Source organism: Vombatus ursinus, unplaced genomic scaffold, assembly GCF_900497805.2.
Source record: "Vombatus ursinus unplaced genomic scaffold, bare-nosed wombat genome assembly UNPS02014784.1, whole genome shotgun sequence".
NCBI classification, from domain to species: domain Eukaryota; kingdom Metazoa; phylum Chordata; class Mammalia; order Diprotodontia; family Vombatidae; genus Vombatus; species Vombatus ursinus.
Window position 1 is genome coordinate 5,433,859 of NW_020954562.1, and position 22,534 is coordinate 5,456,392.

Genomic DNA, 22,534 nt, shown 5'->3' on the forward strand with positions numbered 1-22,534 from the left:
TTTATTCATGTCCTCCTATAAGTTCATTATAAGGGGGTTAACCAAAAGTGCTGAGGGCCTTTTTCACTTTCTCTTGCTTTCACAAGGATATCAGCGGAACACACATGCTTGTCTAGTAGTTATCTCTTAGCTCTTACAATGGGAACCACATTAAATGCTTTCTGAAGTATGTGTCTCTCTGACAATATTCTTTACTACAGTTTTTTACAATTGTGTTGTATCCACTTATACCTAGCATGTTCCTATTCATTTTTATTTCTTGAGACTATAGTGCCCCACAACTGGAAGCTATTTTTGTTTTTTGTTTCTTGAAAAAGACTAGAGACATTTAAGGGAGTTTTGTAATTCCCTGAAGTCAACCCAGCATATTCTTTTCCTATTTCACTCTGGGCTCCATTCACTGTCCATTTGTGCTGTCATGTCACACACACACACACACACACACACACACACACACTCCGATAGAACAAGCCTCTGGCAGAAATGCAGAACTGTAAAAATTGGATCAAAAGGTGCTAATAATCATATAATTTGTAAGATCCTTGTCCAATGACCAATGAACAGTAGAGAAAATGAATCATTAATCCTGACATTCTTTAAACAGAACCAGAAAAAGTAAAAAGTTGAGTTAAATGACAGGAGGGTTCACCAGTTCTCCACAGAGAAACAACTAAAGGAGTCAGTGGAGTTGGTTTTATTACATGCCCAAAGGCACAAGAAATAATCACCTCATGGAACATTTCGTCATAAATACTGAGAGCGCCTGAGAAGTATTTGCAAAATGACTACCATGAAAAAAATTGTAACTTATGCAAAGAACTCTGTTGCACAGGATAAAGAAATGCATTAACTCTATAAAGAACTCAATAAGAACTGCCAAATTAAATCAATATAGGCTTTATTTTCAGTGACATCAATGGAAAGGTAGGAATAGGTGAGGATGGTAAGAAAAAGGAAAACATGGATCAGTAATAAGGAACCTGAAAAACGAATGACCTGCAAAATACACAGAGGCCTCATGCCTACATTTAGTGAATATTTAATTCAATAAAAGAAACAAAAAGTACCAGACACAGTGAACACCAAATAACACCACAAAAAAAGAAATTAATCGTATTCTGACAGGAAACAAATCATTACTAATGGAGAATTATTCCTGAATTATCTTACTGTGGTATTAGACCACCAAGTTGTAAGAGCAATGATAAAAAGTAATATAAAGCTCATAAAATAAAATATGAAAAAGATAAGGAATGCAATTAAAATTCCAATCTGACCTGTTTAAACAAGCATTTAAAGTATAGGATATCGACTGAACAAAAGACATAAAGACTACAATAAATTAGCAGAGAAGCTCCATTATTTTCAATCAGTTGTCATTATAAGGACACCAAAAAGTTGAAAGAGTGACTTTGTCACAAAACACTCAACCAGCTTGTCAGAGAGAAATTGTAGCCTAAGGCAACAATGGTTTAGAAAACAACCTCATATGGAAAATCTTATGGAAAAGCATGATGGAAAATCATGAGCAGCTATCATCTCATAAAATAGGGAAGCACTGGAAGGTAAAACCAGTTTAAATAAAGTTGGTAGGAGATCCAATTAAACAAAGTCACACTGGAGATATTAAGGAAGAAATGGAAAGAGAATTATGAACAGAATTAATAAGATTTGTAAAGATATTTAAAACAAACTTTTTTTTTACTATCAAAGGCAGTAGAGACACCACAATTGGAGTATATCATCATAATCCCAGGAGTGCTTTATAGAAGCTGGAGAAATCGTGATAAAGAAAACAAAGTCAGGAAAAGCAGCTAGATAAGAACAAGTGCACACAGAGGAAATCTCTACTGGAGGAAACAATTATGAGGGGAGTGAGTCATTGAAAAATAAATGTTAAACATTATTTTTACATGTAATTAGGAAAATATAAAACATTAAATAATAAAAAGAATAAAGTCACAAAAAAATGGCAAGGGGACCTAGATTTCCTATAAGTTAAAAAACAGATCCTGATCTATTGTGGTAGAAGGAGTTTCCTCATTGGCAGATCCTGATATCAATGAAATTACAAGTTTGACCCAAAAAAATTTCTTAGTAACTAAAGATGATGGTAATTATATAATTCATTCTACTCAATCTTTTACTAACAGCAGAACCTAACATACAAAATAGGAGCACCATCCGTTGCATGTCACAGTTCAACATTATATGAAGCTAGATATTTGGCAAAGCAATAGTGAATCTAGCCTACCTTTTGCCTACTGCAAGATCTCCAAGTGATCATGTCATGATTTCTAAAAACAAAGCTGTTATCTTTTTCAGTACCTCCATAATAGCAAGGGATACAATACCCCTAGGTCTTTGGACACTTTTGTCTAATTCACCAATAATAATAACAGTTATACCAGTACAGTTAGGGTGGGAGGAACAAGAATAAGATCGACCTCCTTACATTCCTAAAGTAGCATAAACACAATGTAAATTTTATAGGAGGGTTTGATGCCATACTTATGTAAATCTATGATCTGAGTCTAGTAGATATTCTCTCCATTGATGTGTATCAAAACCTCTTGATACTTTTATAGTCTGTGCAATTGCCACTCATGTTATAAATTCCCCAAAAGTATCCAAATAACACAATGAAGACTTTCCTCTGTTGCAATATTCTGAGGGTAGCACCTTAGCTATCTATATAATGAATGTCATTCTCGTTGATGATATAAAAAGTTTTAAATTCAGTATAGAAAGAAAAGAAAGCATAACTGCTGCAGAACAAAGTATTATCTTTACCTGGCTTACAGGATGAGAGTGACCAAACAGCCTGTGAACCTATTTCACGTACTGTCCCAGTCCTTTCCAACTGTTTAGGGTCAGCACCAGGTGGTGTCTTGTTTGGTGTGGTCATTTTTCACTATTCTAAAAAGAAAGAATATGGACAGATTACAAAGAGACCCAAATGCCTCTTCAGGTTTAATAAAGAAGAAAAAGTTAGAATCTTCAATTATATTTTCTCACTGTTAGTTTATAGGAAACTATAATAAATCATTTCTTAAATTCCTCATAACTAGAAATGCACCTATATCCTGGTAGCAAGGGAGGATAAGTCAGGAAACGAGTATAAAATCCTGGCTCTAGTTACTAAGCAGATGTACAGCTTTACTCACGTGATTTCATCTCCCCCAGTATCAGTCTACTTTTCTCTAGAATTAAGGACTCTAATGTATCATCTACATTAAATTTTCTAAAATTTCTATGATTCTCCCAGCCTGTTTCTTTACCTACAAAATAAAAGGGTTGGACTTGATGACTGTCTATCCTAGCTTTAAAAATGTATAAACATTTGATATTAACCCTCTATTTCTCAAATATAGTTAATAACATCTTACTGCAAGAGTAAAAAATACCTTGGAAATTCTATCTATGCATTTTGTAAACAATTGTTATAACTTGAGACTATATTCACAGAGCAGATGGAATATTAAAGAATATACATATTTCCTAGCATATTATGGTACTCTTACAAAAACTGATCATGTACTGGGGGAATATATGGATCATACAAAAAAAAACCAGATAAAAATAATAATGCATCTTTTATAGACCATAAAGTAATAAAACAATAATGAAGGAAATAAGAGCAAATGATACAGACCTAAGTACACTAAATTATGATATAATGAAATGTGTAGCTTGGAAAAGGAGGTAGTTCAGTCATATAAATTGAATGAGAATGAACAGATAACAACTTGAATGCTACTCTAATGAAATAGAAAAGAAGACCTCTCAAAACTCTCCTAACTAAGAATTTTATCTGACATATAAAATCTTTGCAGTATGTCCAGGAGCTAAAATACGTTATATGAATTAACAACAGAGAATGCTAATCCCCAATCCCTTCCTCCACACTCTGGCAGGGCTATACAACAAGATCTATTGGGCTTGTGCTCTCAAATTCTCTTGCTGCAGCTGTAGTCTCTGCCAACACACCCCCCTGCCCTTTTCCTCACCCCACTATTCTGTGGCAACTAACAATAGAATTTAACTTTGTATACACAAAAACATACAGACACTGGCTCTTAGGAGGACATGGAAGCACAGGAAAGACAAAGTGAAAAGTGGCGAAAAATGAAATGCTCAATATGGAAGGAGGCAGGGACAGTTCTAAGTATGGCCCTTGGGGGATCTGCCATAAGAAGGGAAAGGAATTAGAAAAAAAGTGATTTCCAGAAGAAAGAAAACGCAGTTTAAGCCCATGAGGAGAAGCAGACAAATAAACTGGGAAGATACTAACAACAGAAAGGAAGATGGCCTGCAGGGCACCTAAATCAGTCCAAAAATCTCTGAATATTGCAAAACAAAGTAACATTAAACAACTTCCGATAAGGAAGAGAGTTCTGTGGATTCTCAAGAGAGTAGAACTGGGGCAGTTACTTGGCGCAGTGGATAGAGCACCAGCCCTGGAATCAGGAGGACCAGAGTTCAAATCTAGCCTCAGACTCTTGACACTAGCTGTGTGACCCTGGGCAAGTCACTTAACCCCATCGCCTAGCCAAAAAAAAAAAAAATTTAAAAAAAAGAGAGAGAGACAGTATGGAATCACAACAGGATGTTCCTGAATGGTTCAAGAGAGAATTGAGAATTGTGAAAAGTATAACTTATGGCCTGTACAGAAGAAATAATCGGCAGAAAAGAAAAACTTGAATATACAGTGGCAAAAGTCTCCAAAGCAATAAAAGAGAAAATAAATGATTAGAAATACAAAGACAGAAGCTAAGGACAATCTGGAAAAAGAAAAGCAAAAATCACCAATGTTAAAAATAAAATATGATCTCTATACAGTACAAAAAAAAGATACTGATCTGGAAGACAACTACAGGATCATAGATCTAACAAAAAAATGTCAGCAAGTCAATAAATCTGAACACCATAATGTAAGAAATAATAAAAGGTAACTGTTCAGATCCCATAGAGTGTTATTTTAAAAGAATACACAGATCACTTCCAAAAAAGGGAGGGAAATATGCTGAAACCTCTAAGACAAAAGCAATCATAGCTCTTGAGGTTAACCAATAACCAAAAGAGTGAGAAGCATCGACATTGGAAGGAGATTTCATGACAAATGTGGGGAAAGGGATCATGGGAGTGAGGGGGAGACAGCAGGGCAAGGGTATGTATAATAATGAACTTTGTAATTATATATAAAGGAAATTTTCTACCACTGGGCAATACTTCTATCCCTGCTATCTCTTGCAGACACTTGAAAGAATTAAGAGTAACAGGAAAAAAGCAAGGAGGGGGAAAGATCTATAAGACAATAACATAGAAATTAGAGGAGGAAACTCAAAATAGATACATTAGAAATTTTAATTCCAGGAATTAAGTACTATCCAGGAAAACATCTACTAAAGAAGAAATAAACAAGCATGGGGATGATTAATCAGATAAAAAAAGTCTATAACAGAAAAGAGCATGAGAGAAAGAAATCCTTTTTAAAAAAGGGTACAGAAAAAAATGAAGGAAAAAAAGGCCTCCTAATAAACAAAAGTTGAAAAGGAAGGGGGATTTATTTAACTATTAACTGAGATGAAAAAAAGAGGGGAAGAATTACATAATTAGAAAAGTGAGAAAGAAAAAGAAACTTAAGTCAAGCAAAACTTAATTTATTAAAAGGGGTGGTGGGGTCAGTCAGTGATGGAAAGAGAGTCTGTGGAAATAGAGTTGCCTTAAAGTAGATTAAGAAACAAAGTATTCACAAAGAACAAGGGGAAATCCTAACTTAAAAAAAAAATTGAATCCTAACTCTCATCACTTTTTAAATAAAAATGGGTTTATAAATCCAGTAAAATGGAAAAAGTGACAGGTTGGATAAGAAAACAAAACCTTACAATCTATTATTTACAAGAAAAACACCTAAAAATTCAAGATGTACACAGATGAAAAATGAGTTGCTGGAACAAAATTTACTATATATATCAGGTGACTCAAAAAAAGAAGGAGTTATAATCAGGCTGTCGGTAAAAGCAAAAACAAAAAATTCAAAACATAAAAAGAGACAAAGCAACTACATTATGTTGAAAGGAACCACAGATAACAAAGCAATATCAAATCTATATGCTCCAAATGCTTTGGCATCTAAAGTCACAAAGGAAAAAAAAGAATTACAAGAAGATATTAAAAAAATAATAGTGACAAGAGATTTTAACATCCTCTGCTTTTTAATAAATCTTACAGAAAAATAAACAAAAAGGAAAATACAGAATTAAGTAAATCGCTGGAGAATCTACAGAGGGAAAAACGTACTTTTAATGAAATGGAGAACACTTCCCATCATTCCTAAAGACCAGAAGGGTATAGAAACTTTGAAACACAAACATAGGAGTCAAGAGAAACGTAAAAAGGAAACATGATGGAAGGACACATGTTCTTTCAGAATCCTATTATCATGGTTATCAAAGAAGTCTAATTACACAGAGAGGCTGGGCATGGTTTGTTTGACTTTTTTTTTCTTTTTTTTGGGGGGGGAGTGTAACTAACATGGGTTTTAGTGTGTGTAAGGAGGATTTTGTTATTACTTTTTAGACAATAGTTCCAGGATCTTAGATAATATTTCCCTCGAATTATAGTTGAAAACATCTCCACCACACTTGCACAGTAAGACATAGGGATGACATAAGTGACATATGCTTGTGCTGAATGATGATATTGCTAAAGTTAACCTGTGAGGCTATTACTGGCAACATACCTTCTTTGTCTGTTGCCCTATAAAGCAAGTGGGCACTGGTCAGTAAGTGGGGAACCCATTATGGGATTTGGGTAATGCACAAAGGAATGCATGTACCTACCTTGATGGGTCCCCATCAAGGCTTGGGGGTAAATCCGTACATTTGCCTCCATCAGTCCCCATTGAGGCTTTAGGGGACCAGTAGAAGTCGTAACTCCTACCACTCTTGGCCACCTCTGCGAGAAGTGTGAGTAGGGAATGCTGTAGGAGATAGTGCTCCCATTATCAGCAAATTCATTTTGAGAAGATTAGACTAGAATAAAGTAAGCTTTTTTAACCCCTCTGAAGCTGTCTTCCTGTCTGACTGGATCAAAAGGGAACCTGTGCTAGAATACCTGTTAGTGTTAGAAGCTCTCCTACCCAACAAATGGTGTTACCTGTGTGTTTACCTGTGAAACAGAGGGTTATGTTTTGATTATCTACCCTAAAAGAATAAAGGACAAGGAAGGGAAAAGGAATACTTTTGAGATGGCCAAAGAGAGAAAGGGTGGGGAAATTATCTCATATAATTAGAGTATAAAGGAAGGAAACTATACAAACATGGAGAAATGGGTGGAGAATACATATACACAAGTAGATGCTGAAATATATTTTACTAAATATGGAAACAGTAGGGAAAGACCAACTAGGTGGTGCAGTGGATAGAGCACTGGGCCTGGAGTCAAGAAGACCTGAGTTCAAATCCAGCCTCAGACACTTAATGTATGACCCTGGGCAAGTTACTTAACCCAGCTTGCCTCAGTTTCCTCATCTGTAAAATGAGCTGGAGAAGGAAATGTCAAACCACTTCAATACCTTGCCAAAAAAACCTCAAATAGTGTCACAAAGAGTCAGACACAACTAAAATGACTGAACAACAACAAAAATAGGGAAAGAGAAAGGAGAAAAGAAAATAAGAGAGTAGATTAAGAGAGGTAGTATTCATAAGCAAAATAAACCAACTGCAGAGGGTGGATTGGAACCTATCTAAAAGGAAAGAAAGGATAAGAACCTGTGATCCAGCTTTAGATGAGGGAAAGAGGATCAAAGAAGCAATAGCAGACTCCATCAAATATAGAGTACTGATGCGGAGCGCACTCCTCTTACCAACTTCTTTTTTTTTTTTCCCAACTCCTTTATAAAGAGCAGGTAGAGAAACTGATCTATACTAACCACAATATGAGAGGACTAATAATGAAACATGCTACCAAATTCCTGAGAGAGAAATTATATAGACTCAGAGCATAGGCTGAGAAATACACACACACACACACACACACACACACACACACACACACACACACGCACACGACATGGACAACATGGTATCTGATATCTCTGGACCATGAATATTTGTTGTAAAGGTTTTGGTTTTCTTTCTTTTTTAATAGGGAAGGGAGTAGGGGGGGAAGGAGATTTGGATTTTCGTTTATCAAAAAAAATATAAAGTTTTGTTTAATTTTTTTAAAGACTAGGAGAAATGCAAGAAAATTATGAAATGAAAATTAATAGGTTGATAACAGCGTTCCAAAACTTTACTGAAGAAAATAACTCTTTAAAAGTTAGAATTGGTCAAGTAGAAGCTAATGATTCCATAAGACATCTAAAAACGAAGTCAAAAGACTGAATAAAAAAGAAGAAAATGTGAATTATCTCATCAGAAAAACAACTGACCTAGAATATAGACTGAGGAGAGATAACTTAAGAATTATTGGACTACCTGAAATTCAGGACCCAAAAAAAGAGCCTAGACACCATATTTTAAGAAATTATAAAGAAAAACTGTCCAGATATAATAGAACCAGAGGCCAAAGTAGAAATTGAAAAGAACCCACCAATCACCTCCTAAAAGAGATCCCAAAATGAAAATTCCCAGGATTATAGCCATATTCCAAAGCTCTCAGGTTAAGGAGAAAATACTGAAAAAAACAGAAAGAAGTAATTTAAATAGTGTGGAGAAAAAATGGTGATCATATAAGATTTAGTAGCTACCACTATAAAGCAGTGGAGGGCTTGGAAAGATATTCTGGAAGGCAAAAGAATTAGGATTACAACCAAAATTAACCTACTCAGCAAAACTAAGTATAATCTTCCTGGAGTAAAAATGAATATTTAGTGAAATAGAGGACTTTCAAGAATTCCTGACCAGATCAGATCAGATCTGAGCTGAACAGAAAAACTGACATTCAAACATAAGACTCAAAAGAAGCATAAAAGGTAAACATCAATGAAAAATCATAAGGTTAAACTATTTACATTCCCAGATGGGAAGATGATACATGTAACTCTTAAGAAGTTTATCATTATTAGAAGGAATGTCCTTAGACAGAGGGGCATGGGTATGAATCTATTATGTTGGGATGATCTCAAAATATAAAATAGAAGGGTAAGAAAGAGTAACGTACTGGGAGAAGGGTAAAAGAAAAAGGGAAATTATCTCTCATAAAAGAACTATACAAGGCATAGTTTTTACAGCGGACAAGGAAGGGAGAGGGAGAGTGGGCAACATCTGAACCTCATTCTCATATGAACTGGGTCAAGGAGGGAAGACTATACATACATATAGAGTTGAGTATCAAAATTTATCTTACTCAACAGGGAGGTAGAAGGAGAAGGGGCTAAGAAAAAAGGGCAGGGGGAAGGAAAGGTATTTTAAGGGAGGCAGTAATCAAAAGCTAAACAGATTCTTAAGGAGAAAAAGGGTTAAAAATAAAAAAAGATAAATTGAAGAGAATAAGCTAGAGGAAAATATAGTTAGCAATCAAAATGGTGAATGTGAATAGGATGAATTCACCCATACAATGGAAGAGGATAGCAGAATGGATTAGAAACCAGAATCCAACAATACGTTGCTTATAAGAAAACACTTGAAACAGAGGGACATACACAGAGGAAAAATAAGGGGATGGAGCAGAATCTATTATGCTTCAACTGAAGTAAAAAAGGCAGGGAGAATAATCGTGAATTCAGACACAGCAAAAGCAAATAGACTTAATTAAAATAGATAATCAGAAAACTACATTTTGCTAAGAGTGACTGCAGACAATGAAATAATAGCAATATTGTGTGTGCGCTCACGTTCACCAAAGCAAATTCTTAAAGGAAAAGTTAAATGAATTACAGGAGGAAATAGACAGCAAATTGGTACGGAACCTCAATTTACTCCAGCTCAGACATAGACAATTATGACTATAAAATAAAAAGTTATAGAGATAAATAGAATTTAGGAAAGTTAGACATGATAGACCTCTGGAGAATACATGATGGGAATAGAAAGGAGCACACATTTTCTCAGCTACATATAGCACCTTCACAAAAACTGAGCATGTAGTAAAACATAACAACCTAACAAATGCAGAAAAGCACAAATGTTAAATGCACGCTTTTTGGATCATAATGCAATAAAAATAACATTCATAAAAGGGCCCTGCAAGCACAGACTAAACACTAATTGGAAACTAAATAATCCTAATCCTAAAGAATAAGTCAAAGAACAAATCACACAAACAATCAATAATTTCATTAAAAAGAATGACAACAATGAGACAACATAGAAAAATTTGCGGGATGCAAACAAAGCAGTATTTAGGAGAAAATTTATATCTCTAAATGCTTACATTAATAAAAGAGAGAAAGAGCAATCAATGAATTGGATATGCAACTTGGGAAAAAGCTATTCCTGTTTTTAAAAAAACAGTAGAAAGCATAGGAATAAATGGAGCTTTTCTTAAAATTATAACTAGTATCTAAAACCAAGAGCAAGCATTATTTGTAATGGAGATAAACTAGAAGCCCTTCCAATTAAATCAGGAGTGAAGCAAAGATATCCATTATCAACATTATTATTCAATATCAAACTAGACATAATGGTTATAGCAATAACAGAAGAAAAATAAATCAATAGAGTAAGAATAGGAACAAGGAAACAAAACTATCACTTTTAAAATATACTACAAGTAGAGAACCTTAGGGAATCAACTAAAAAACTAGAAACAATTAACAACTTTTGCAAAGTTGCAGGATATAAAATAAACATGAATCACCAGCAGTTTCGTATGTTAACTAACAAAACCTAGCAGGAAGAAATAGAGAAATTCCATTTAAAATTACTTCAGACAGTATAAAATACTTGGAGAAATGGAAATTTAGGGTAAAATGAAAATAATTACCTATCAAGACCACAGGAACCCTAAGTATCCAATTACAAAACACTCTTCACACAAATAAAGATAGAGTTAAACAATTGGAGAATTATTAATTGCTCTTAGGTAGACCAACCCAATATAATAAAAATGACAATATGAAATTAATTTACTTATTCAGTGCCATGCCAACCAAACTACCAAAGAATTTTATAAAGCTAGAAAAAATAATACCAATTCATCTGGAAGAACAAAAGGCCAAGATATCAAGAGAATAAATGAAAAAAAAAAAAAAAAGGAAGGCAGTCCAGCAATACCAGATCTCAAACTATATTACAAAACAGTAATCATTAAAACAATTTGATCTTGAATGAGAAATAGTGTTTGATAAATTGAATAGATTGGTTACACAATATATAGAAGGAAGTGACCACAGTAACCTAGTATTTGATTAACCCAAAGATCCCAGCTGTTGGGGCAAGAACTCACTATGTGACAAAAACTGCTGAGAAAACTAACAAGCAGTTTTGTAGAAACTAGCCATAGACCAATATCTCACCCCATATACCAAAATAAGGTCAAAATGGATACATCATTTAACCACAAGGGTGATATAACAAGCAAATTAGGGGAAAACAGAAAAAAATTACCTTTCTATCTATGGATAAGGGAAGGTTCATGACCAAACAAGAGATAAAGAGGCTCATGGCAGGTAAAATTGATGATTTTGGTTACATTAAATTTAAAATTTTGGCACAAACAAAATCAATGCAGCCAAAATAAGAAGCATGAGAGAAATTATTATTAATAACCAATATCTTGGTGAGATTCAGAGCTCTTCCCTTCTTCCAAATTACCGATTTTAAAAAGTTCAGTCTCTTGAAGGACATTGATGAGACTGAATTAACTCTCCTCAATCTTGGTCAGATCCCATTCAACCTTACATGGAATTTAATCTAAGGTAGGTATTATACTCATTGTATTATACTCAAACTTGGATGGAGACAGATCCTTTTGTTTAGATAGCCCAAGGCTGAGGGTAGACTGAGTAGAGATAACTTCTCTGTCCAAGGAGCACTCAGCCCCTCCCTGACCAACTATTCTTTCAAAGGTTATATGAACTGTGAGTCTGTCGCCATGATTGTCTTTGGTCTAAGAGAGACGACTAACTGACCATCCTTTTATTAATAACCCGCTGACCTTATCAATAAAATGATTAAAATACCCAGAAACTGTCTTTTGAAACTTTTTAACTGTCATGAATCTTTGCAGCAAGTGTCTCTGATAAAGGTCTCATTTCCAAGATATATAAGGAACTGATTTAAATTTATAAGAATAACGATATATGGCTAAAGGATATGAACAGGCAGTTTTCAAGGGAAGAAATCTAGGTTATCAATGGCCCTAGCAAAAAAATACTCCAAGTCTGATAACTGAAGAAAAGCATATTGAAGTGACTATGAGGTTCTACTTCAAAGTCCTTAGACTGGTAAAGTTGACAGAATAGGAAAATGACAAGTGTTGGGGGAAGAGAGGGCTTTCAGGGGGAAAAAAGGCACATCAGTGTACTCCAGGTAGATCAAAGGATTTGGCTGGCTATTTTGCAAGGCAATTTGGAATTACGACCAAGAAGTTATCAAACCGTCCTTTAACAAAGCATTGCCACTGCAAGGCCTATTCCCTAAAGAGATCAAGAAAAGACGGGGGGCACACATATGTGTAAAGGTATTTATGGCAGCTCATTAGGAACAGAGAACCAGAAGCTAGGAGTGTGCACATCAGTCGGAGAATAGTCAAGCAGCTATTGTATTGTATTTGTGTACATGAAAGTGATGGGGTGACGGGACCTGGACCGCTAAAAGGAAAAGACCATGTCTCAGAAAGCAACCTAGCCCCTGAATTTTCCCACACTGATTCACTTGAGGCATCTGGCTTATCCCAGTCCACCTAGATACTCAATAATCCTATTAACCACCCATTTACTGTAGCTCTCTGACCACTTAACTCCTTTCATTGTCTACACCTTGACCACTTCATGCTATTTACCACTCCTTAATCCTACCCAGATCTTCTCACAGTCTTTTCTTATATATAAGTACCAATCACAACAAACCCATCTACTTTGACTGAAAAAAGGCTTGGGTGGTCCAATTCTTTCAAGATAGCCCTCCCTGTATCCTTATATTGCGGGGTTCCCAGCACCCCAAACCGTAACAATAGAACACCACTGCAATATGGGAAGTGACACAGGGAATGATTTCAGGAAAACCTCAGAAGGCTGTGTGAACTGTTAGAATTAGGTGAGCAGAACCAGGAGAACAATGTATACAATAATAAAAACACTGTAAAGACAAACTACTTTGGAAAACCACAACTCTGGTAAATGTAATGAGGAACCACAATTCCTTAAGAAGATGATAAAGAATGATACTCACCTAACAGAAGTGACTGACTCAAGATCCAGAATGAGACATATAACTTTTACAAAGCCAATGAGGGCATTTGTTTTGCTTGACTATGCATATTTTACAAAAGTTTCTTTCTTTTTCTTTTTTTTTTTCCCCCAACGACGGCAGGGGTGGGGAAAGAAAATAGATGCTTACTTGAAAAAAATTAAATTTAAAAAAAGGAACTCTTTACTTCATCTTGAATCTAAACACAAAATTAAGGAAAGAAGTCAGATTGAGAGATGCCACGAGTGTACAAAGAAAAAAAAATCTGATGTGTTAAAATCCTTCTATCGTAAATACAAAATAGTACCCCAGTTAAATATGTTTTCTACAATAAACTTGCCTCTGAAGGCGGCAAACTACCCGGTATCACCAAACTAAAATGTAGTTGGGAAATGTTTAGCAAAATAAACAAAAATACAATATAACACAGACAATATCGATTGGTATTTTTGTAGTCAATACGTGGCTGCAAGATGCTATTTCTATTTCAGTTTGACACCACTGCCCTATAACTGAGCACGCTGCTCAAGATAAGCACCTCATATATACTGCAATTGCTGTCCTGTTCAATTCCATTAACTCAATAGGCAATTTTCTAAATTACTAAGAAAGTGAAAAATTAAAAAAAAAACTGATTGGGATCTAAACTACAAGAGATGCCACCTCCCAACACAGACAAGTGCGGTGCCAAGTAGTCAGAATTCCCACCCTGAAGCCACACCACGCTGCCACTTCATGCTCTTGTCATAACATCTGTATCAATCAACCAACAAACATAAGATAGCATTTAGTTCAATTTTTGATTCAGTGTGTCACCCGTCAGGGATTATTTTAACTATTCTACAAACAAGAAAAGTCCATCTCTTCTATGGGATAGAATTCATCTCAATTTCTAAATATCGAGTACCAGCGGGCACCCGGAAGCAGGTATTACTGACAGTTCGCATTTCCATGTAGCTTTAGAATTTGCAAATCATCTTACATAAATTATCTTATCGCATCCGCTTGCAGGTGTAGGGGTAGGCTAGACTTATTCTCCTCTCACAGCTAAGGCTACTGAGATAAGGTGAGGTTAAGCGATGCCCCTAGTCACACTCGAACCCACGTCTTGCCAACTCCAAGTGCAGAACTCCATTCACTTACGCCAGAAGCCTGGCTCCCCCCTCTCTCTCTCTGTCTCTCTCGGAGAGGTCAGAGTTCCGCACTAACGATGGATGCGGACCACGGAGCCCTGCAGACCTGGGCGTGGAGTGGGCCGAGCAGCCAGGCGGTGCTCCTCCCCGCCGCCGCACACTCACGGTTCTCCAGGCCCGAGCGCGGCAACTGGGCGCCGCAGCCCAGATTGACAGTCTCCTCTCTTCAGACCTCCGCGGGCTCCCAACAGCCCCAGCGCCGCCTTCCATTCGCCTCTTCGCGGCGCACTCCGATGACGTCAGCCGCTCCTCTGGTCCACCTAAGCCTTCCTCCTTCCTCGCAGGCGGGGGCCAGCTGTCACCCCCCCAAACCCCCCTCCCCGCCCGCTAGCTCCTCTGCGCGCGCGCACTCCCGTCTCTACGGTGCGCGCGAGGCGGCAGCTGGGCACCGCCATTTTGGCCGGTGGCCGCAGGAACACGTTGTGCGGCCCACAGCCTGAGGCCGGATCCTAGGTCGTCGCTGCCGCCGCCCTCCCTGCTCCCGGGGTGGTCCTTTTCCTCCAGGTAAGGTGAGCAGCCGGGACGCGGGCCGCTGCCCTCTCCGGAGCTGAGCGGAGACGAGAAAAGACGCCATCCCCGGAGGGAGGGAGCGAGAGCGGGTCTGAGGGGTAGGCCGGGAGGCGGGGGTAGGTCCGCTCGTGCCGGGCGGGCTCGCGGCAGCGCAATCGGAACCGCCGGGCCGCGAGGCTGGGGGCCTGGGGACCTGGGGCAGGGCGGGTGGGGCAGGGGGCGCCGCTGGCCTCAAGCGCACGCGGCGCCCAGTTTCGGCCTCCCCGCAGCGCTCCAGCCGCGTGTTCGAATCTCCGCTATGTCACGCCGGGCAGGGCGCTTCCTCACTCCCTACCCCAGTTCCAAGAAGGATCGCTTTGGGAAGCTCCTCCTGGCCGTGAATAAGGCTGTCCGGGCTTCCAGGACCATCCCCTCACCCCCACTCGGAAATGTTGGGAAAGCAGGCCTCCCCAAGTCAGCTGGCGCTTTGGTGCCCGGGAGGATGAGTCACTGCACCCCCACCCCTCAGCAGCCTTTTGTACAAAAGTGACCGCCTGGATATTGAAAGAATTTTTCTCCCAATGCAGCTGGCCATGGTGGGGTGCTTGTCAAATCCCTAGCACATCTGCGGCTTCCTAGGCGCGCAAGGGACCCGGGCGTCCTGCTTATCCACTTTTGAGTAACTCTTAATTGTGAAGGAAGTTATTTATTCCTTTTGTTTAATTTGTTTCTTTGTTACTCCCCTCCGCCCACCCACCCCCCACACTTGCTCTCCTAGTTTTGCTCTTTAGGGTAGAGCAGAGTAAGTGTAATTTCTCTTAAGTGTCAGCCATTCGAATACTTGACAGCTATCTAGCCCAACTTTCCTCTTCTCCCCCATCCCCACTGTTATGCCGTTTTTTCTAGTCAAGTCACCAAGTATTTATTAAGTGCTTACTATGGGCCAGGCACTGTGGTAGGGGCTGGGGTAAAAAAGAAATTCAGAACCAGTCCCTGCCCTCGTGGAGCTCACAATCTAGCAGGAGAGATTAGAAGGGAGAGAATTCTAGGCATGGAAGACAGCCAGTGAAAATGTCCAGAAGCGGCAGATGTTCTTGTTCAAAGAACAGCACAGAAGGCTTGTGTCCCAGGATCAAGTAGTATTATGGAGGGGAATAAGGTCTAAGAAGACTGGAAAGGTAGTAAGGGGCCAGGTTATGAAGGGTTTTAAAAGACAGTAGATATCCTGGAGGTAATAATGAGCCATTGCCTTATGGAATAAGGACTTGATATGGTCAGAACTGTACTTTGACAGCTGAGTGGAAAGTGGATTGTAGTGGGGAGAAGCTTCAAGCAGGGAGAACAAGCAGTAGGTCATTGCAGTGGTGCAGGCATGAAGTGATGTGTTGGCAGCGTCAGAGAAGAAAGGTGACAGATGTTGTAAAGGTAAAAGCAACGGGACTTGGCAACAGATTGAATGTGGGGATGAGAGTGAGGAGTCAAAGATGATGCCTTTGTTTTGAGCCTGGGTGAATAATAGGAAGATGGTGGTATCCTCAACAGTAATCAGTTTAGTTACTTGAACTTAATTTTTAACATGAACTGGGACCATCTTTAGAAGCCATGGGGCTTCTGTTAACAAAACATTGTTTTTAAGATTTTTCTCCACATAGGCCACATTGACAGCCATGCAATCACAATCATGACTTTTTGGTTGTGGCCATTTGCCCAGTGGGAGGCTGTGTGTACTGGGATAACCACCACTTTCCACTAATTGGGTGTATTCCCAATCAAATGTTAACAAGGTTGGTCATTAACTTGAGTTTCATTTGAACTGAAAAGACTCTCTTCCCCCATCAACCCCAAAATAAAACATTATTTTTGAAGAAAGAACCTAATTTTTAAATGACTAGGAAATTAAAGGGAAAGATCGTTCTTTAAAATATTTTATTTTTTCTGTTACTTATTAAAATTCAGTAAACAGTTATTAAGCCTGTATTATGTGCATCTCCATTGGCAACCTGGTTTAGTGGACAGAGTGTGGGCCATGGTGTGAGGGGTCCTGCCTCTGATACGTAGCAACTGTATGACTGACCCCAGGCAACTCTCAAAACTGTAATCAAGCATTTATTTGGTGCTACTGTGTGTTAAGTACTAGGTATGCAAAGACATAAATGAAACCCTACTCTCAAGAAACTTAGATTCTATTGGAGTTTACTTTGCAACTCTGTTAAGTTACAGAGTTGCCAGTCTGCACCAACAGAGGGAATTTCCACAATAGCGGCTAAATCTGTGAAATCACACGACTGGGCCCATACCTACTTATCCTACCCAACCCCCTCCCAAAATGGGCAAGGCATTATAAATGTCTAAAGTTTACTCTTTGAAGTTAGTTGTACACCACTCCCAACTTGTTATGTTTTTATGGGGGTGATAACTCGATATGAATAGAGATGTGTGAATTTTCATGTGATACTATTAAATATTTATTGACTGCTACCAGAGTACTAATTGCTATGATGAATCAGTTTTGTTGCATTTTCCATAATAACTTGATGACCAAACTGGATTTTGAATCAGAAAGACTTGGGTTTGAATCCAGGCTATCATTTGATCTCTGACATTGGACATTTGTCAGAGATCAAATGTTCATCAAATTTGTCACTTCCCCTTTCTGAGTCTGTTTCCTTCATGTCTTAATGTGGGAATAATTATACCAACCTTCCCTGCTTAGTGAAATGATGAGAATTAACAAATGAGGTGCATTGAAAAGACTACTGGATTTGGCATCAAGCCCTGGGCTCAGATCTTACCTCTGTCAAATCTGTGTGATTTGGGACCAAGTCACTTAACATTGCTCTTCAACATAAGCATCTTGTGCTATAAATGAGGGTGTTGGACTAGATGTCCTTTGAAGTCTCTTCTAATTCTAAAGCTATGATCATAAATTTTATGATAGAACTTATGTAAAAGCGTTTTATGAAACAAAGCCAATATAAATGTCAGTAGTTATTAAAGAGGTTTTTTTTAAAAACCTTTCATTTTTTTTCTGCCCTTGTTAGTATTACCTAGTGCATATTTCATCCAGTTCCAATTGTTTGCATTTTCATGTCAGCTATGGGAGTGATATGAGGGTTTGTATTTCCCTTATATTCAGCTTGCTTTATCAAACATACTTAAGATCCATTTCTCTCCTCCTTGGAGTATTAACTCGGTTTCACATAAAAAGCCCTTTATAATTTGGATTTAGACTGTCTTTCTAGGTTGGTTATACTTTACTCCCCACCACTTTCACTCTCAATTCTAACCAAACTGGCACTCGCTGTGCCCCTGATGCAGCTGTACCCCATGCCTGGGATGCCTTCCTTTTTCTCCTCTGCCTCTTGGAACCCCTAGTTTACTTCAAACCTTAACTCACATGCAGTCTACATTAGGAGGTTTTTACTCATTCCCCCATTTGCTGGAGCCTCTCTTCAAATTACGGGAGCATTTATTTTGTGTATATTCTGTATTAACTTATCTGTGAATGTATTGTATCTGCCAAGTAAAATGTAAGTTCCTTGAAGGCAGGGACCATCTTATTTTTGTATTTGTGTCCCAACCACCTAGAACAGGTTCTGGCACATATCAGTTATTTTAATAATGCATATCTATTGATGGACAGTCATGTAGACATTCTTTCCTCATGGAAGAGGAAAGTAAGAATGATTTTGGTCACAAAAGGCTTAGAAAAATGAGTTGATAATGTTTACACAATTAAATTTTCCTACCTGTGGAAATCAAAGATTTTTTAAAATTATCTGTTAGCCCAGATACTACCACATTTTATTATTTTAGTATATAAATTATTTTCCAGTCACCTGTGCTGCTGCTTATACCTTTTGCCACCACCAGATTCTATTTCTGCAGTAAAATTTCTGGATTGTTAGATAGCTTTAAGTTTTTATTTTGAAACATTTTGTTGAGCCTGAAAAATAGGAATATTGTTTGAATACAATTCAGATGATCAAGTAGTTTCAAAATATTTCCATTCCTTTCATGGAAAGTGAATCTATTAGCACACATTTCTGATTTATACTGCTTATTGTAGGTTTATTTGCAGTACAATTTATAGGGAAGACTTTTAGGAATCGTGTCATCAGTTTTATAGGTTACTTAAGCTTGGTAAAGAATTTCATTCTGGCAAAATAGCACTTAGAAATACTCTTGTTACAAATGTAATTTCTGTGATTATATTATTCTCTGAATACCTTCCAGCCCATAATCTATTATGTCACAGAAAATAAAAATTCACTTAAGAGAAAATTTATTTCCTCAGAAGCCTCTGATATTTATAAGGCTTAAACAAATAATTCAATGCAACATAGTTACCAGCAACTTAGGGAAGTTAAAGTGATCTCAGTAGATATCAGACTTTAGCTAGCATTTATCACCTACTGTATACAAGGCACAAATCAGACCAGTCCCAGCCCTCAAGAGATTTAGGTTCTGAAACAGTCACCGAGCATTTATCAAGCTTTTATTATGTGCAGCCATGGTGCTGTGTACTGGGGATGCAGAGTGTGCAAAAACATGGTTCCTGCCATCAGGGTAATCTCATTCTAATGGGGAAGACAACATGAAAACAACTATGTTCTACAAGACATAGAGGACACAGAAGGTACTCATAGAGGGGAGACACCAGCAGTGGGGGCTGCAGGAAAGGTCTACTGCAGCCAGTAGGATTTGAACTTAGTCTTGAAGCCTGAAGCACAGCATTCCAGAAATGGGGGTAGCTATTCAGAAAGCTCAAAATTAGGAGTGGACTTAGATGTGAAGAATAGTGAGTAAGCTAGCATGGCTTTGGCATAGAGGGGAGAAAAGCATATGACTGGAAAGGTAGTGGGATTGGTTGCAAAGGGCTAAATAGGCTTTTCTATTTGATCTTAGAAGTGGGAACCGGTGGTTTTAGTTGGGAGGGGTGTGTGTATCATAGTCAGGCATGCATTTTAGGAAAATCACTTTTGACAGCTGAGTTATACTGCTTTATGTAGGTTTATTTGTGATGTAATTTATAGGCAAGATTTTTTAGCAATTGTCATCGATTTTATAGATTATTTAGGCTTAGTAAAGAATTTACCAAGGTGGATTAGACTGAGAGACTTCAGGCAGGAAGGCCAACCAGAAGGCTGTTACAATAGTCAAGATCTGATTGATCTGGATGTGACTGTAAGTGGAGATAATGAGACATAGAGGAGAGATGTTGTGAAGGTAGAAATGAACAGACTTGATGATAAATTGGGTAAGAGTACAGCTAAGTTGAGGATAATACCAAGGTTGGAGCCTGAATGACTAAGAGGATAGTGGTATCCTTGACATTCATCTGAAAGTTGGGAAGAAGGGAGAATCTTGGGGAGGAAGATAGAAGAGTTCTATTTTAGGCAAGTTGAGGTTCAGATACTTAAGGCCATTTTAAGGTATGGAAAAGATTGGTAATGATGAAACTGAGGGTCAAAAACAAGACAAAGGAAAAGGCTTAATTACAGGGCTTCTGCTCAAGAGATGTGATTAAATGACAGGTAAATCTTAATATTTGGAGCTGAAAGGGACTTTAGGGATCATAAAGTCTCCCTTTTTTTAATGTTACGGGTATTGAACAAATACTAAAAATCAATGAGGTCTGACCTCTTAAAACTGAAAGGGACCTCAACCCCTCCTTCCCCGAGATTTTTTTTTTTTAGTGGAAAAAATATATTGAAGTGTTTAGAGAATTTCTTTTAAATAATTGGAAATATCTTGGACTGCATCCATAAATACTTAATCCTACCAATTGATCAGAGCTTATTGATACAGACAATAAGAAAAACCTAGTTTTAGGATCCTATTTCTTCATAAACTTTGTGGTCATTTTGAGATATGATTGACCCTGAGGCTTGGGGTACTTTTTGGAATAGTGTAATTTAATCACCATTCTAAGGATATCCTTTATGCCAGCCTTAATACACTAGACTTGAATTAGCATTTGGTCACTTTGATACTGATACTATATAGTTGAATCTATTGTGACTTAAATATAACAAAATTTCCTGTACTTTTTTATGTACCATTCATCCTTTTCAATTCAATAGTCATTTATTTATCTGTGATATTTACTGTATTTTTCACTATTAAACATTTTTAAAATGTATATTCTTTGAACTCCAGAGAGGATTTTTAAATTCACAGTTGAGCTACTCAGAGGATGCATTCTTAATAATATTTAATATCTGCATTCAGTATATAGGGTTTTATTACTCTGACCTTTCAGTTTTTGCTTTTACTGTTACCATTTCCTTGAAGTTTGGGTAGGTTGACTCTCCAGTCATTTCATGTGTTTTTTTATATATTTTATTCCCTGTCCTTACAAGTATAAACTTTCAGTAGAGCAAGGTATTTGAACTTAATTAAAAGTGATAATACCAACATAAAATTATTATTGGTAAGTAGTGTTATTATGAGGTCCCCTGAATTCTTCCCCAGATAAATCCTCTTGGAAATAGTCAAAAAACAAATCTGCTTTTACTTCAGCCTGTGCTATAACAGATTTAAAAAGTATATGATAGATACATTGAAGCTCCATTTAACACTAGTATGTTTTGATTCCATAACTGAAGTGAATTTAAGCATATCTTCAAATATTTTATTTTAGAATTGTGAACAAGAATGTAACCTACTTTATTTTGTAGAAACTGAATGCTTACGTTCAAACATAATGCAATATGTCCGATGTAGGTAATGATGTTACAGAAAATTCATTTGAGTTATTTATTGCCCTTTCTTAATTCTGTATTTCACATTATGTTTTTCTTTGTTGGACCTATGACCTACTCAGATTTTTTGATATGACAAGATTTCATATGAAAATATGAATACTTAATGTTAACATTTTGACATATAAGGAGTTTGTCATAATTCATTTTTAATCAGTATTTTTTTTTCCTTTTTTAATGAAGAAGACCTGGGTTCCTACTTCTCTTGCTTACAAAGTCATCTTTCTTGCTATATTGTAAGCCTGCATTGACAAATATGGCAGACAAATTAACAAGAATTGCTATTGTCAATCATGACAAATGTAAGCCAAAGAAATGCCGACAGGAGTGCAAAAAGAGTTGTCCAGTAGTGCGAATGGGTAAGTTGTTATGTAAATTATTTCACTATAAAGGGAAGAATTTAAATAAAATAATTTGGCTTAAATTTTGAGTACAGACTTGACATTTTTGTTCTAATAGTTTTATTCCCACATAAGGGAATGCCCATGTCAGTTTTTTTTTCTGCTTTTCTGAGAAAAAATTGTTTTGTATTAAAATGGATAAGTAAACTTGAGAATTCCAATTAATAAGAAAACCCTTTTCAGACGTAATGAAAAATCTTCAATGTGGAATTCAACAAGCACAATCAGTCAAGTTTATTGTTCAGTAAATATTTGCAAGGGAACATTCAAATCCTATCATTTCTGTTATTCTTGCAATGCTGAGAAATATTCTGAGTGTAGTTTTG

The 22,534-nt window shown here is 37.2% G+C and overlaps 2 protein-coding genes across 6 annotated transcripts in view; one reads left to right on the top strand and one right to left on the bottom strand.

Moving 5' to 3' along the window:
- Positions 1 to 14,751, bottom strand: part of ANAPC10 (anaphase promoting complex subunit 10) — a 102,688-nt gene extending 87,937 nt beyond the window's left edge. Inside the window, exons 1-2 of one of the 4 annotated variants that reach the window (XR_003569526.1) lie at positions 14,502 to 14,751; positions 2,794 to 2,919 (exon numbers count right to left, since the gene is read on the bottom strand). Coding sequence is in view for 3 of the 4 variants with exons in the window: in XM_027866926.1 (XP_027722727.1) it covers positions 2,794 to 2,908 (115 nt within the window). In the remaining variant the exon portion in view is untranslated. Of the gene's footprint in view, positions 1 to 2,793; positions 2,920 to 14,340; positions 14,482 to 14,501 lie in introns of those variants that run through there. The other 3 variants (XM_027866926.1, XM_027866924.1, XM_027866925.1) reach the window with 3 other exon arrangements.
- Positions 14,752 to 14,933: 182 nt separating this feature from the next.
- ABCE1 (ATP binding cassette subfamily E member 1) overlaps positions 14,934 to 22,534 on the top strand; it is a 28,993-nt gene continuing 21,392 nt past the window's right edge. Inside the window, exons 1-2 of one of the 2 annotated variants that reach the window (XM_027866874.1) lie at positions 14,934 to 15,055; positions 21,991 to 22,166. In XM_027866874.1, the coding sequence (XP_027722675.1) occupies positions 22,064 to 22,166 (103 nt within the window). In that variant the 5' untranslated portion in view covers positions 14,934 to 15,055; positions 21,991 to 22,063. The remainder of the gene's footprint in view (positions 15,056 to 21,990; positions 22,167 to 22,534) is intronic. The other variant, XM_027866875.1, reaches the window with a different exon arrangement.